The 17,991-nt window shown below is 34.5% G+C and overlaps 1 protein-coding gene across 1 annotated transcript in view; it reads right to left on the reverse strand.

Moving 5' to 3' along the window:
• CCDC73 (coiled-coil domain containing 73) overlaps positions 1-17,991 on the reverse strand; it is a 138,049-nt gene that overhangs the window by 35,599 nt on the left and 84,459 nt on the right. The window contains exons 7-9 of the mRNA XM_049890836.1: positions 14,438-14,476; positions 9,774-9,909; positions 9,445-9,524 (exon numbers count right to left, since the gene is read on the reverse strand). Of these exons, the coding sequence (XP_049746793.1) occupies positions 9,445-9,524; positions 9,774-9,909; positions 14,438-14,476 (255 nt within the window). The remainder of the gene's footprint in view (positions 1-9,444; positions 9,525-9,773; positions 9,910-14,437; positions 14,477-17,991) is intronic.

Below are 17,991 nucleotides of genomic sequence, written 5' to 3' on the forward strand. Positions count from 1 at the left end.
AGGCCTTTGATTTATAATAGCCAATTTTTTTCCCCCAGTCTGTAGGTTTTCTTTTGACTCTCTTGGTGAAGTCTTTTGATGAGCATAAAGTGTTTAATTTTTAGAAGATCCCAGTTATCTAGCTTATCTTCTGGAGTGTGTGTGTTGTTGGTTGTGGTTTGTATCCTGTTAATGCTGCAAACACATTAAAATTTTGACATACCAACTTCTGTACTGGTGTGAGTATACAGCTGTTGTGTGTATACTGGTTATATTAAACACTCGACGATCTGATTTTCATAGTTTCTCAAGGAGACTTGACTACACAGGACCTGAACACCTTTTGTATTTGGAGGAACTCTACCTTTTTAAAAGTCCACTGCCCACTAGAGAAGCCAGAAATGCCAGATACTAGTTTTATAAGCCTGTATCCAGGCTCTGCTAATCGGATGCTCCTGTCTTGGATATTGGATTGGAAACAGTGATGCTGTTGCAGCAGCAGCTGCATCCAGAGTGGCAATGTAAGCTGCAATATACAGTGAATGGCAGTGGAAACTGGCTTTATGCCATGATTCTGACTCTGGTCTTAGATACTGCATAGGCTTCCTTGTTTCTGACCATTTTCCAAATCTGAGATAACCAATTTCCTTCCAATAAATTCCTTTGCTGCCTAAATCAGTTTCTAATTAAGAATACTGACTAATATACTTCTATTAGTTTGGAGAGAGCTAGTCATTATAGAAATAGGATATAGTTCAAGCATGTAGGGAGAAAGAGCAATTGGGAGGTCAGAAGGAATTTCAGACTTTCTTATCTGATAAAATATTTAAAGGGCAAACTGAGGCTGTGTTTCAGCTATTACCCTGAAAGCCTTTACTAATAATCTACCTTAGCTATGGTGCAGAAAAACTGTATCCATCAAAGCTGCCTAAATCATAGTTTTAACCTAATTTTACTTGAAAGTTGAAATAATAATCCCATGCATTCTATAGTATATTAAACTTTCTTAAAGTGCTTTTTCATGCATTTTATTATTTTATATTTGTAGCATATATAAAACAGAAAAGGCAGATATTATTATACTCATAAACGAGAATAACAAAAGGAGAAAAAGAGAAAAGCAACAGAAGTATGCTCAGGGTCATGCACCTCCTTGAGATGAATATAGTTGAAAGGTTTCATTTTTTTGTTGTGGTGCTGGTGATAAAATATACACAACATAAAATCTGCCATTTTAACCATTTTCAAGGGCACAACTCAGGGGGATTAATCACACTCATAACGTACAACCATCACCAGTATTTTTTCCAAAACTTTTTCATTGCCCCAAACAGAAACTCTGTATACATTAAACAATAATTCCCCATTTCCTACCCACCCCCAGCCCACAGTAACCACTAATCTATCTTCTGTCTCTATGCATTTGTCTAGTCTGGATATTTCATATAAATGGGATCATAAAATATTTGTCCTTTTGTGTCTGGCTTATTTCACTTAGCATAATGTTTTCAAGGTTCATTCATGTTGTAGTATGTATCAGAATTTCATTCCTTTTCATGGCAAAAGTGGAGCTTCCAGGCCACTTCTGAAATCAGTCAATGAAAACTCTATGGCTCACAATGGCCCTATCTGCAATAGATCATGAGGATGGTGCAGGACCTGGGCAGTGTTCTGTTGTGGATGGGGTTGCCATGACTCGGAGGCCGACTCGATGGTAACTAACAACAATACGTACATGCCATGTTATGTTTATCCATTCACCTACTGATGAACACTTAGATTGTTTCTACCTTCTGACTATTGTAAATAATGCTGCAATGAACATTGGTGTACAAGTATATCTGAGTCCCTGCTTTCAATTATTTTGGAAGGTTTAGTTTTAAGGAAAAGGTGAAGTGATTAGTTAAGACAAACAGAACAAATGATAAATATTGTATTATGCAGACAGAAATAAGCTAGTAGGCAAAGCAGATGGGACTGAAGTACTAGAGGTAGAGGGAACAGATTTGAGAGTGCAATGGTACAGACAATAGAAAAGGATGTTCTGGTTGGAGAAAGAAGAGGGCTGAATGAAAGAGCCCAAAGGAAGCATAGTGTGTAATGATGAGTTTCAAAGCAGGGACATGCTAGAGTCAAGGAGTATAAGAAGGTGGTAATTTAGGAGTCTGAATGGTCAAAAAAGTTCCCTTTTAACAAATATATGATTTTGAGTGGGGAATACAGAAAAGAAAGAAGCTTGTGAATAAACTGCTTATTCTGCTACTATTACCAGTGGAATGGTTAAGATCACAGACTCTATAGCCACATTTATCTGGGTTCCAATCCGGGCTTTATTTTCCTTGTTGTATTTTTAAACAACTTACTTAATTTCACTCTGCCTCAAGCTCCTCATCTTTAAAATGGAGATAATTTTTTAAAAGCTAACAAATTTCCTGGCATATAACAACCCAGGCAACAACTATTTGTTGAGCATTTACTATGTGCCAAGCACTGTTTAAGAGCTTCTAACCAAAAGGTTGGCAGTTGGAATCCACCAGCTGCTCCTTGGAAACCCTATGGGGCAGTTCTATTGTGCTATAGGGTTACTATGAGTTGGAATCGACTTGATGGCAATCCGTTCTTTTTTTTTTTTTGGCCCCCAAGGGATTCTATGATTGCTAAAGCTTTAGTATGATGTAGAATTATTTACCCTACTTGTAAAAGAAGTTACTCTGAAGTCTTAATAAGTGATATGAATAATTAAGTATTCTTTTTATGTATTTAAAAAATTGATTCTCTCATAACTGAAAACAGGAAGTTTTCCTGTCGACTATAAGCTTCTCAAGGAAAAGCGCCATGTTGCATACTTAGTTTAATATTCCATAACACTTTGATAAATATTTGATTAATATTTCTAGTATTATACAGTATTGATTCAAATATCATCTGAGTGACAGACATCTTTCATGCTGAACTGATTCATGACTGTTCTATTTTTTTTAAAAGATACCAACGATATAGGCTTTAAAATAATGTATACCTTTCTATATAAAATATTTCTAAAAACTTGCTTTCAAGCTGTTTTTTTAATACACTATGATGATGACTTCTAACTCTTTGATTACTATTGGGTTAGCAGTATACTGCTTTTTATGCCTCTAGACCTCAGATGTAGGGCATTATTCCAGTTCTAATGCATTTAGCGACAAGGTGGGTCCCTTTTGAAATCTGTGAAGCTCAGCAGACAGGGGTTGGAGCCTCATTGTTATGTAGGCTAAACATTCTACTAGGTGATGCTTCCTGGATGTGTTAGTTTCATAAACTTTTGCCTTTTTTCCCTTTATTTCTGTGAGATAAGGCTTGCAAAGATAATTATGGCTTTCCTGTGTGATATTTAGGGAGCCCTGATGGATTCGTTTTGGTTTTTCTGTGCCATATTTGGAAAATCAAAGGTTCCCCATGTAACATACTGGAAAGGTGCCCACAATATATAACTATTCATATAGTTCTCATTGGTATACTGTCATTCCACAGATCAGTGGCACCACAGGGCCACTTGTCTCATTGGTGGCTTGTATTACCAGTCCATATTTCTCAAAATCCTTATTACCAACCAAAAATTTAAACACACTCAATTAGTAAGCATGCATTCTAATACTGAAAACACATGCCATCCAAAAAAAAAAAAAAAATTAAGGAGAAAAATGTAGTAATGGAAGGGTCTTAAAGGAAAACTTAAAACCATTTTTTTAGAATTTTAATTTTTTAAAAACTTTTATTGTGCTTTAAGTGAAACTTTACAAATCAAGTCAGTCTCTCACACAAAAACTTATACACACCTTGCTACGTACTCCCAGTTGCTCTCCCCCTAATGAGACAGCCCGCTCCCTCCCTCTGCTCTCTCTTTTCATGTCCATTCCGCCAGCTTCTAACCCCCTCTACCCTCTCATCTCCAGACAGGAGATGCCAACATAGTCTCAAGTGTCCACCTAATCCAAGAAGCTCACTCCTCACCAGCATCCTTCTCCATCCCATTGTCCAGTCCAATCCCTGTCTGAAGAGTCGGCTTTGGGAATGGTTCCTGTCCTGGGCCAACAGAAGGTCTGGGGGCCATGACCACCGGGGTCCTTCCAGTCTCAGTCAGACCATTAAGTCTGGTCTTTTTACAAGAATTTGGGGTCTGCATCCTACTGCTCTCCTGTTCCCTCAGGGGTTCTCTGCTGTGTTCCATGTCAGGGCAGTCATCAGTTGTAGCCAGGCACCATCTAGTTCTTCTGGTCTCAGGCTGATGTATTCTCTGGGTTATGTGGCCCTTTCTGTCTCTTGAGTTCATAATTACCTTGTGTCCTTGGTGTTCTTCATTCTCCTTTGGTCCAGGTGGGTTGAGACCAATTGATGCATCTTAGATGGCCGCTTGCTAGTGTTTAAGACCTCAGATACCACTCTCCAAAGTGGGATGCAGAATGTTTTCTTACTAGATTTTATTATGCCAACTGACTTAGATGTCCCCTGAAACCATGGTCCCCAAACCCCTGCCCCTGCTGCACTAGCCTTCAAAGAACTTGAGAAATAGTTTAAACAGAGAAGAAAATATTCTTTGATGGTTACGAGAGGAGGGAGGTAAGGAGGATAGGAGGGGGTATTCACTAATTAGATAGTAGATAAGAACTACTTTAGGTGAAAGGGAAGACAATACATAATACAGGCGAGGTTAGCACAAATGGACTAAACCAAAAGGAATTTTAATTTTTTTATGTTGGGTTTTCTTAAAGCAAATACGGCTGTATAAATTAAATGAACATTCAAATAATTTAGAAAGTAAATTATTGGATGCCTTGTTTTATAATAGTGATCCATTCCAGGTTTATTTCTAAGACACAATGCCCTATTGATAAAAGCACAATTAAACTAAGAGACAGAAAACCAGTATATGGATAACAAAAACAAGAATTAATAATTTCTGAAGTCTTTCTTTTATATATTAATTACTTAATCTGAAAGCATAATAAATTAATATCAGAGACCTCCACGAGATGATTTTCCACTTAAAACATGCTTTTGATTTTATAACCTTTATAGTCTTTTAAGTATCCTGAACTTTTAGAGCATTGTCTGTTTTCTAAGGATTTTATTCAAAGCAAATAAACAGCACATGCTTTGATCTCATTAAATTACAACTTACAGTTCTTAGAGTCATAAATATAATGTTCTTTTCTCCTTCACCCCTCCTTTTCTGGTACAGAGTAGTCTGTTTAATATCAGTCTCTCCTTGAGCACTCTGACGTTTACTCAGACAAATAGCAGAGGTTATGAATGCTGCTCACTGATAGTATCGGGAAATCTTCATGATTGCCATAATGGAGAACCCAGCATTCAGAACTGTAATACTTAGTTTTATCTAACAATTAAGTTCGGTCTGTTTAACTTTTCTCCACAAAAAAAAAAAAAAAAAGGAATTCCATCTTATCACAAACCAATAACTTAACTGTCCTGGACAAAATCATACTACAGCATAAAAGAAAAATGAAAATCACCTTTTGGAAAGTTAATGATTAGAAGTTTTAAATAAATGATATAACCAATGTTACTAGACTTGATTAGCTTCTGAAAAAAGAGCCAAAAAAGAAAAAAGCTTTTCCTAAACTTAAAAATCAGAGCTATATAAATAATACAAAACAAAAATTACCCTACCTAGAATGTCTAAAAATTTGGCTCTTAAAATGTATTTAAAATTTTTCATCCTGTCAGCTCCTCAGACTCTTTAGTCTCAAAGGTAAGAAGACTCTCACTTTACCCTTCTGTATGATCTCTCTTCCAGGAACAATTTGGCAGCACGGTCACTGACTGTAATGCTCTCTAGAGTGACAGAGGCCACCACTGCATACCCATCAATACATTTAGGTATCCCTGGCCTAAGCCCCAACATACAGGAAAAAGAGGCTAGTGTGATCAAGATCACCATTCCACTCATGCACAGAAAGAGATATTCTTCACCCTCTTGTGTAAATCTGCCAAGGACATCTCACCATGGATTTACATGAACCTCGTCCTCGTCTATAGGTCAGAGTTTAAACCATATGTTAGAAATATAACAGTCTATTGCGTTACAAAGAAATCTAGTGTTTTTATTTAATGTGAAAGATACATAATTTAGTCAAAAAATTTGAGGTATAATCTTTTCATAATGCAAAGATTAACTGAATTCATTGAATTTGAAGGAAATAAAGGCATAGGAATATTTTACTACAATAACCAAAGTTAATAGGGATTATTATTATATTATTTAATCATTTAAGTCATCGATAAAAATATTCAATAAAAAATAGATGAAAGAACTGAAACTGAAGAGACATTGCTTAAAATGTCTTATTCACAACCACTGAGTCAGTTATTTGCTATTTATATTTGCATTTGAAGTTTATATTATACAAATGAATGGTCCTTTTAACAATTCTGATTTGGGACTCCAGGCAAATTTTTTAAATTACAGCTTTTTCTCCTTATATTAAAAAGGGGTAAACATGAGTCAGAATCAACTTGACAGCAACTGACAACATCTTCCATGTTATAGAAAGTGACTGAAAATAAATGTTTCTATATCTAAATTCTCCTCTTAGGTAGTTTGCTGGATAGACATAGGCTTTTAAAGGGCAGAAATATGTGATTACCACCGTCTATTTTAGTTCTACACTCAGCTACACCTTTGCACTTAATTTCTGGATTCCTCAGGTATAAGAATAGAATCCAATTTAGTGAGCATTTTAAGATCAAAGACCTACATATAGAACTGTCAATAGTGTCAAAAATATTAATAGTCTCTGAAATCTGGCTTAGCATTTAGACACCATTCTCAATCTTTATCCTAAATGCCCCAGATTTCCTTGAAATAGTATTTACAAAAGAAGTAGTAAAAAATTCCTAATTGCTTGAATTATACATTAAAGTAAATGTTATCCATCTGATTGTACAAAACACTCTTCTTCAAAACTTATACTTATGTCTCTAGGTCCTTAATAAACCTTAAATTATAGTAACATTATACTTAAATATAAAAATAATTAAATTGCATGTATATAAAACTATAAATGCTTAGAGTCCCCCCCCCTTTTAAATGCAGAATCCTTTATGTTCAAAATAACTACATTGATCCAAATTAGTGGGAATTCTCTTTCCTCAAAATTAATGATGCATTTGAACACCACCACTCATATTCTTTTATCCTTCAAGACCAAAATACATGTTTGAAAAGCATCTAGGTGAGGTTATGGTTGTAATCTTTGACTTGAAACAAAATTTTCTCTGTACGAAATCAACTAGTCTATACAGAAACAAAATTCACAAACTTGGCCTTACTAATGTTATAGTCTAATCAAGTGTATTTGTCAAAATCCCAGCAGGAAGCAACTGGCACTCATAAATTAGGATAATTTGCAAAGCTGTGGACAGGATATAAAGAACCACAAGGGATGGTACAAGTTCCAAGGGCTAACAGCAATGGAACTGTCACCCCTAGGCATAAAAGGACAAGAAAAGAGATTACTGGAACTCATAGGAGAGAGTTATGTAAATTAGGCTAACTTGATCTGTTTAGGAACATGGTCAGCCAGAAGGGACATCAGAGGGAGGGAACCAAGAGAATAAATACCCCGATTCACTCTCTTTCCTCCCTCAGATTTCCTGCCCTTGCTTTCCATTGGCCCAACCCAACCGGAAGCAAGAGCATATGAGAGCCCACTGATGCAAGCCAAAAAGGTCAGTCTTCCATGGAGAAAGAGGGATGAATACTGGTGGAGAGTGGATCTGGAGGGACAAATGGAAGGTATTTTACACATCAATAAATAACTACAAAGTAAATGCTATTTATTAATATAATTTTAAATGGCACTCAGTAAATGTTTCAAAACTTGTATTGAGTGCCAGTAAGGATATATACTCAATTTCCTCAGGCGTAGGGAGGTGGTCCTAAAAGGATTTAAAGTACTATTATTTGAGATGGGGCTTTGGAGGGAGTGAGGAAAGGAAAAGAGAGGCCACTCTCTGAAGAAAGAACAAGGTCTTGCTTACTTCTTTTTCCTCTCACACCATTTTCCCCTTATACCAGTTAGGATAATTTAGTCACAAATAATGGAAAACTGAACTGACCCTAGTAAAACTGGCTTAAATATTAATGGGGATTTATTAGCTGACATAACTGAAAAGTCTAATGGTAGAGCAAGACGCAGGTTGGTTGATCCAGAGACTCAACAATGTTATTAAAGAACAGGTTTCTTTCTGTCTCACCAGTCTGTCTTCTACACTGTCGGGTTCTTCCTTTTTGTCTTCTTTCATGGTTGCTGGATGGCTGCCAGTCACAGTGGAGAATACATGCTTTCTGGTTTATAACTACTAGCTAAGGTCCACTGTTGGTAGAGGGTCAGCGAAAAATAGGAAGCCCCTCAAAGAGATGGATTGACACAGTGGCTGCAACAATGGCCTCAAGCATAACAATGATTATGAGCATGGCCCAGGACAGGGCAGTGTTTTGTTCTGTAGTACATAAGGTTGTTGTGAGTTGGAACTGACTCAACCACACCTAACAACAACAAAGGTCCATTGTCCATTCCTGAACCAACAGCTGTGGCCAGAGGAATGGAATATGTGTATGGCCTTCTGCCAATTTATGGCTCAGCTCTAAAACTGGGAGCATGAAAACAAAAATGTATATAGGGTTAGGAAGGAGAGAAAGGAATACTGACGCTCAATAAACAACAAATAAATGTTGAATGCACCCATTTGCTCATGATGTTCCAGGCATACCAGACTTTTTCTAATTTCTCAAATATATTAAACTCTTTCTTGCCTCAAAGCTTTTGCACATGTTGTTCCCCTTGCCTATGACATTATTCTTGTCCTTCCCACACCCCTTTGCCTGACTATCTCCCATTCATGTGCATCCAAAGAAGCTTTCTCTGATCCCCAGTCTAAATAAGGTCACTTATTATAATGTCATTTTAGTTTTTCTTTGTATCACTTAAAACAGTTTTAAATTATTTGATTTATATGGCTATTTGGTTTATGTCTAACTCCTCCATTAGACTGTAAACTTCACAATAGCAGGAACATGTTCTATTTTCTTCATAGCTGTATCCTTAGTGCTATACAGTACCTGGCACATGAAGGTCACTTAATAAACACTGAATAATGAATGAATAAATGGTGCTAACAAGGCCTAAAAAAACAGTGAATGCCTATTGATTATTCCTGTCACCATAAAAATGCATGCTACTCGTTACAAATCGAAGAAACAATATTTTGAATAGATTAAAACAAATTTGTTCATTAAATTTATAGGAATCATAACAAAGTTTATGAGGCTCTGTTAAAAATAGTTTAGTTATCTTCCTACCAAAAACAACCTACCCAACTATTTTCTAGTAATATTCCATAAGGCTAAATTATTTTAGACTATAATTTTTACATAGTGCTGTAAAACTTTATCAATCATACCTTCTTTAAACTGCATAATTCAAATTCTTGTTTTTTATTTAAAGCTGACAATCTTTTGTTTAACTGTATTGCTTCCTGTACTGCAATTCAAAAGACATTTAGGAAAACATTATGTGCAATATACATCTTAAAGAACACATCACTAACACGAATGAGGGACAAACAGCCCCAATGTAATATATATAATTGTTACTAAGAATTTAACTGATACTCACTAAATTACCATTTACCATTATCATACAGCAACAGTAAAGTCAATTTAATCATTATAAAAAGACCATTTAAACATTCCGTATAGAGCATGTAAGTTTAAAAAAGGTAGTGCCTACCATTTCGTTCTAACTTCTCATGATTCTCTTTTACCAATCCAAATTGACCTGTTATGATGGCATAGTATTTCTCAATTTCATTCAGTTGCTTATGATGATCTTCTTTTGCCAGAAAATGTAACTGAACCTTTTGCTCCTATTTTGAAGAGTAATTTTAAATGTTACATAAACACATTGTGGTAAACAACTGTTACTAATATATCACATACAGAGGTCATGAAAAGTTCTGAGTACACCATAGGAAGGAAATGTTAATAACATTTCTAGATCTAAGTAAAATAAAACAAATGTTTTTGCCTGTAACAAGAGTTGTCATATTTCCCTTGTTTACAATTTCTTTTTCAAAATCAACTGGCTGTTTTATTTATAGAAAAGCTAATCAGTCCAGCACTAAACTCTGTGAGAGGCAAACTAATTTAGGTTAAATTAATTATTAATTGGTAATTTATCAAGCGAGGTTGTGTCATCTATATAATGCAGGTTGTTAATGAGTCTTCCTCCAATCCCGATGCCCCGTTGCCCCGTTCTTCTTCATATAGTCCAGCTTCCTGGATTATTTGCTCAGCATACAGATTGAATAAGTATGGTGAAAGGATACAACTCTGACACACACCTTTCCTGATTTTAAACCATGCAGTATCCTGTTCTTCTGTTCAAACAACTGCATCTTGGTCTATGCACAAGTTCCTCATGAACACAATTAAGTGTTCTGGAATTTCCATTCCAGCCTTCTCTAATATTAATACACAACAAAATTATAATTTAAGTTGTACTTAATTATATTATTTTGATGAATGTGGTAGCAGTCTCAACTTTTTCAAAATTACTTTTTAATGATTTTAAGTAAGTGGCAGTATCGCTGGTAATGATTATGATAGATCAGTTCAAAGTTCCTCATGTACTTTTATGCGCTTTCCAAATTCACACTTTAGTCATGTGAATTTGTTGTGTAGCAATAATAAGCACAAACAAGTTGACAAGTGTACTCAGTCCCTGAGATCTTGTGCCTAGCCCAGTAGTTACTATAATGAATAACTAAACTATGAACAACAATGAAGCATATTCCCTTCCTCTAAAATATGACTTAAGAGCAGAGGATTATCATATTTGTAGAATATGAGTAGAAATCAAATATGATTTTACTGAAAATTGGTCTAAAATCCAAATGAATTTTCTCAGTTCGAGGAATTCTTCAAGTTTTCAATTCCAATCACTTGGCATGTAGCGTTTAGGATAAACAGGCTGTCAATACCTACAAAATTTAACAATCCTGTTAACTAAAAATGCAACAAAGATCAAAAAGATTTCATAGGCATTTCCTACATACACAGAGCTCTATTGACATTAGAGTAATTTGTGATATAGTTTATTCCAATGTCCTTTGCTAGAGGCCAAAGGTGAATTCAACTAAAATGTAGTTTCATTTGTTTGCGTGACATAATTCTGATTTTCAAATACATTAGCCTATTCAATCGCCATGATACATATTATTAAAACCTTCAAGTCACATGTACCCTGTAGCTCATAAGCCCATATGGGCTCATATGAACGTAGCTGGCCACCCTGATTTAGTTTTGTTAACTACATGAACAGTTCAGTTGCCAAATTTGCCACTAATTGTGTGCCTTTCAGCAAATAGTTTAAACTTGGGGGGAAGCAATAACAAAAAGTAGACTGGTAATACCTGCCTGAGATACTTTAGAACATTTTAAAGAAAAATATAAATAAATTGAAGGTTCTATTATTATTAAAACACTAATACTCTATAGTATACCATAATATTAAATAAAGATTACCTTACTGAGGTAGCTAAAAAATAGTTGCATGCACATTGTTTTTGCTATTTTTACCTCTTTGAATTGAGTCAATTATTTTTTCTTTGGTACAATTTAAGCATTGAATGTTACACATTGAATGCAAAGAATCTATCCACAAAAAAATAATTCCAGAATTAAGTGCTTTCTGAATACGTATATAGCTCATTTTAAACAAACCTAATCTATGGAAATCAAGTGTAGTGAGAGATAAGACAGTACATGCATAATTATATACTTGCACACATACATATATATAAGCATATATGTATCTATATATAAACCAAAAACCCATTGCCGTTGAGTCAGTTCTGACTCGTAACAACCCTACAGGACACAACAGAACTGCCCAAAGGGTTTCAAAAGAGCAGCTGATGGCTTCAAACGGCCAACCTTTTGGTTAGCAGCTGAGCTCTTAACCACTGTACCACCAGGGCTCCATAAGGCATATACTACTTTAAAAATCTAAAGTTACATTGCTTATATATGTGTGTACATACATAATATTTAAAATCATGAAGATTATTTCCAGACATGTCTTCAGTCTCAAAATATTCTACTCTGAAAAAAAAATGTGTGGTGGTTCCCAATCATATAAAAATCTTTAATATTGAAACTTTTTTTTTAATTTAAAAGTAAAATAAATCTTCTAAGTCTTTTCTTCAGAAGAAAATGATGTACAGGAGAAATAAAACACTGATCTCTCTCGGGATTACCTTAAACATGGTTTGATAAATTTTTGCTTCATTAAGCTCTATTAGCTGCTTAGTTACACAACATAATCACCTATAAACTCACCAACACAACATAGTGACCTATACAGTAGTCACTGAACACAACAGGAAAGATTTTCATCAACGACCAAATCACAATGACAGTTTGATGTTTTAAAGTTTATTTTTTAACTTTTGTTTTGTTGCATTCTCTATTAAAAATGATGTTTTGTTTTGTTTTTTTCTCCACGTGGAAAGAGGGTTTAGGTGCTTTTAAGGATAGATGAATTTTCAGAGTCAGAAAGAATTGTGTTAATTTATCTAGGAACATATCACCACCTCTAGAAGAATAGCAGCTTACTAAAATTTATTATGAAGCCAGAAACTTATTACTAGTTAAGAGATCACCTCTCGGAGCTCATGAACGTCTTTAAAAGTTTCTTAATACTATTTTTTAAAATTATTTCTTTTACAACAGTTAACTTTAGCTATTGCTCCCCAAAGTCCTGCCTTGACATTAGTGGCCATTTTGTTTCCTGTCTTGCCCATAGAACCAAATGATATAAAAGAACAATATACAGCTTTGAATAAAAAAAGATTGTGTTAAGGAATGCTGTACAGCACTTTGAATAAAGAAAAGGTCATCTGAATTATATAAAGTAAGAATATTCAGAAAATTAAAATTAGTTTTAATTTCTAAGTCAATTATCTAAAAAATATAAATATACTGCCAGAATGAGCATAAAATATTAAGTGGACATATCAATGTATAAAATTTTTAATGAAAATCTATTTAATACTTTGAACTGTCAGGAAAAAATATTATGACTATAACTCAAATATTTCTTTTAAAAAAATTTCTTTAGTAGGTTCTTAAGAGGCTGTAATTCAAAATAATCGAAAGCTCTGAAGTGATCCAAAACTAGCATAAGCATATTGCATGTTTCAATGTTTTGTTTTTTGTTTTTTCCTAGATTGCAAGTATCTATTTGAAAAAATTCTAAAGTGAAATAAAATAAAACACATTTTATGTTGCCTTTGATCTTTAACTTGTAGCCTTATCTCCCAGGCTAAAGGGCACATTATTCAATTTCACTATATTTTGTGTAAAACCACTGTAGCGTTGAAGATGACTTTCAGTACAAATGTCATGGTACTTAAAGCTAAACCGGTATCTAGTTTTTCAGCTTCTTAATTAAAATCACAGTTTATAATAGTCTGACAATATTATCTTTATTCTTTCCAGCTGAACAGCAGCAGAATTTTCACATCTTTTATTCAGTCAAGCTTAGCAATCTTTCTAAGGTTCCTTTTATTTTCCAATATGACAAAACAATTTCAAGAAGCAAGTACTTTATATTTTTGTATGTAATAAGGAGTGATCTCTCATTTCTTCTCATATATGTAATATTTAAACCTTATTCAAAAATTATTTTTACTTGTCAGATAGTCCGCTCCAAAGAATAAAGATTGAAATAGCATAAACCCACTCAAGAAGCCCTCTGAAGATTTAAGGGAACATGAAAGAATTCTGCATATTTTGAAATAACTTTCTGAATCAATGAGGGCTAGAAGGGGAGAATCAAAATAAATACTCCATAAAACATTATGCTGTTAAAATACAAACATTAATTTTAATATACTATAGAAGAGGAAAGCACAACAAATAGATACTTGTTGAATGATAAAAAAAAAAATTTTTTTTTTTTTTAAAGGATGAATCTCATATCCCAAGTGTAGTATTCAAATGTGACTTCATATTGACTTTATTTCAATTTTTTTCAGGCTAGTAAAGAACCACATATTTGCATAAATGCCTAGAAAAGATCATTAAAACAAGACGTGTTAGGGTTTTGTTGTCGTTTGTTTCTAATAGAAGACCTCTATCGATAATTTAGGAACTATGCAAAATTTAATTTTAAAAATAATATATAAACCCTACGTAATCTGTAAAATTAATGACATTTATGAAATAATTCATTTAAGGTATATTTTAAACTGTAAGCCAGGCCTTTAAATGTCCAGTTCCAATTGTTTCTCCTTTTACTATAAACGACATCTAATCTCTATTGACAAAAATACTATGTGCCTTATGTACTAACACAGAGGAAAATATATAATGTTGAAACTTGCTTACCATTTCACTCAATTTCTTCTGTAAAGAATATTTAGAAACCTTGAAAAGCAAAGGGGAAAATCTCATTAAAATTATCTATTAAAATTCCTTCTGATACTAAAATTGTACACTATAAAATGTAGCATTTATCTTCTATGCTCCATTTTTCCCTAGCGACTTTTTTGCAAAATTTTATTTACAGTAATTTCTTCCTTATAACCAAAAGAATACATTCATTTACTTAATCAATACATATTTACGGAACACCTACACTAGACACTGTCCTAGCCTCTTGGGATACAACAGTGGTCAAAACAAAGTCCCTGTCTTTAAGAAGCTTTCTTTCTAGTAGAAGTGGGAGTAGACAAATTAAATATAAGTAAAAAACATATTTTGTTAGAGAGTGATAAATACCAAGGAGAAACATAAAGCAAGAGGGATAGGGAAAGCAGTCTGGGAGGGCTTGTGACTTCATTGTTTGTTTTAAAACAAACAAATCACTTCACAACTCAGAGATAGGCTGCTAACACTTTGGTACTTCCAGATTTTCTTCCATGCATTTATGCTTTAAAAGGGAGGCAGTGGGAGGAATAATGTCTAATCTATTTTGTAGCCTATTTTTACTTAGTATATAACAAACACCTTTCTATGACAAATTAATCTACAATGTAACTTTGTTAATGACTACATGGTATTTTGCTGTATAATTTACCAGTTTACCTAATCACTCTCATTTTGTAGGTAACTTAATTTTTAATTTTTCACTATTATGAAATATACTGAAAAAAATATGCTTGTACCTAGACTTTGATGCGTATCTATATTCACTCATTTTAGCAGGATAAATTTCAAGAAGGAGAATTCCTAGGATTTGTTCATTTTTATAGTCTTTTTAAAAAATTGTTTCGTAGATTTCCAGATCAGTTGACCAAGTTAACCTTCAACCAATCATGTATGAGTGCCCATTTTCTTACACCCTATTTATATTTGTTAAATTTTAAGTAAAAATATAATAGACATTACTTCAAATTTCCTAAAAAATAAAATTCCAGCCTACTGCCATAAATGAGCTGATAATTTGATTTCATTTTGGTGGAATGGATTATATGTGATTCATCTCTTCAACAAATATTTATTGAGTGCTTACTATAAGTAAACCACCTGAGGGAAAAAAAAAATCCAGCCCAGTTTAAATTCTAGAAAATACAGATAGCAAGCAACATAACTTAAAATATATGGTATATGAGATACTGGTCACTGCAAAATAATAATAATAAAAACAGGGAAGGATAGTCAGAAAAGGCCTTTCTGAGATGGAAACTTTTGAGAAAAGACTTGATAGAAGCAAGGAATAATAACATTGAGCAAGTACAAAGGCCCTAATGTGGGACAGTGCCTGGTGTGTTCAAAAAACAGCAAGAAAGCCAATATGGATAAAAGGAAGTGAGCAAGGAGAACAGCAGAAGTTGAGTTCAGAAAGGGGTACGGGAAGGTAGGGGGTTCAGATAACTGTAGGCCTTAAAACTCACAATAAGGATCTAGGCTTTTATATTGAATGAGCCAGAATACCACTGGAGAGTTAGGAGCACAAATGTGACATGGTCTTACTTTTTAAAGAATCGCTTTGACTGTTGTGTTAAGGCTAAAGAGGAAATGAGCTGAAAGCAGGAAATCTCTTAATAGCCTGCTTTAATAACCCAGGTAAAAGAAGATGATGGCTTGGACTAAGGTGTTAACAGAGGACATAGTGAAAAGTGGTTAGATTATGGACACATTTTGAAGACAGAGTTAAGAGAATCTGCAACTGGAAAAAGGGAGTTGTCATTACCTGAGATGGAAAAGACTGAAGAAGAAGCTAATTTGCAGGAGGTAGGGATTTGGGGAATTTGGTTTTGAACATATCAAGTTTGAGATGCTTTTTTAACATTCAACTAGACAAATCAAATAGTCAATCAGGTTGGATCTGGGCTGAAGGTATACATTTGAAAGTCATCAGCATGTAGATCTCTTTAGGTCAGTGTATTTTTTAAGGCATATGGAACAAAAACAAAGTAAAAGGGTAGAGGTCATCTAGAAAACTTAAGAGAAATAAATGGAAGGACAAAATTCAGAAGACTATCACTCCAATCCTGAACTTATTATCTGCTACCATGGGTCAAAGATAAAACTAATACAACTACAGCAAATTCACCAAATTATTTTAGGGCACCGTTCTTTAGCCATTACTACCTCTGCATTTATATCCTTTCTTGTGTAACCTATAAAACTACGTGTGGCTGTATGGCTGCATTCCTACAACATACAAGATGAATTTGATAGTAATATAATTAGATTGACACGCAACTGTGTCTTTTTCTAGATGCTATATTTAACGTTTTATTTTTTTTTTAATTCTAAAAAATCATATGAGACTTAGTGTTTTTTTTTTGTTGTTGTTTAATATCAGCTATAGATATCTTTGGAAACCCTGGTGGCATAGAGGTCAAGTGCTACGGCTGCTACCCAAAGGGTCAGCAGTTCAAATCCGCCAGGTGCTCCTTGGAAACTCTATGGGGGGAGTTCTACTTTGTCCTGTAGGGTCACTATGAGTCGGAATCGATTCGACGGCACTGGTTTTGGTTTTTTTGGTTAAGGATGTCTTTTAGGTACAGGAACAAACATATATGAATACTAATTTATATATTAACTATAGACAGTAATTTAAAAGATAAACCACTAATGTTTTTTCTATTACAGTTATCCCTCACTTTATGGGAAATTTTAAGCAAGGCTGACTGTAAAACACATTTCTATACAGCAAACTTTGTTTTCTTGTTAATTTTCCATTAATTGGATTTATGTTACTTGGGAATAAAGGAAGCCCTGGTGGTGCAGTGGTTAAAGTGCTTGGCTGCTAACTGAAAGGTCAGCATATCAAATCCATCAGCTACTTCTTGGGGAAAAGATGTGGCAGTGGGCTTCCGTAAAGATTTACAGCCTTGGAAACCCATGAGACAGGTCTACTCTGTCTTATAGGGTTGCTATGAATCAGAATCAACTCGACTGCAGTGGGTTTGATTTTGGTTTTGGGAATAAAATTCCCCAAATATTATGTTAAAAACATTTAACCCCTTTCCCTTCTTGAACAATTCAGTCCTAAATCCAATGAGTAGGACAGAGCAAATTAAGTGTCTGTGGAAGGAAGGGGTGCTGCCGCATTCTGCAACAGGATATCAGGCAAGAATGGGAAAAGGAAGATATCCCTACAGGAGGGGGACCTACCTACTGTGGGAGTCAGAAGCTGAGCAGGATGAGGAGCGTGATCCTGCAAAAGGGCAAACCAGATTCAGGTGTCAGAGCCCAAGCAGGGTAAGGAGGGAATCCCCATGAGAAAGGAGATGGTGGTAGAAATGGTAGATTGGTTACATACAGGTGCTTTATCAAGTAAGTAAATATTTTAAACCAAACAAACCAAACTCATTGTAGTCAAGTCAATTCCAACTCATAGTAACCCTATAGACAGAGAGGAACTGCCCTATAGTGTTTCCAAGGAGCAGCTGGTGGATTTGAACTGTTGACCTTTTGGTTAGCAGCCG

Source organism: Elephas maximus, chromosome 7, assembly GCF_024166365.1.
Source record: "Elephas maximus indicus isolate mEleMax1 chromosome 7, mEleMax1 primary haplotype, whole genome shotgun sequence".
Lineage (NCBI taxonomy): Eukaryota > Metazoa > Chordata > Mammalia > Proboscidea > Elephantidae > Elephas > Elephas maximus.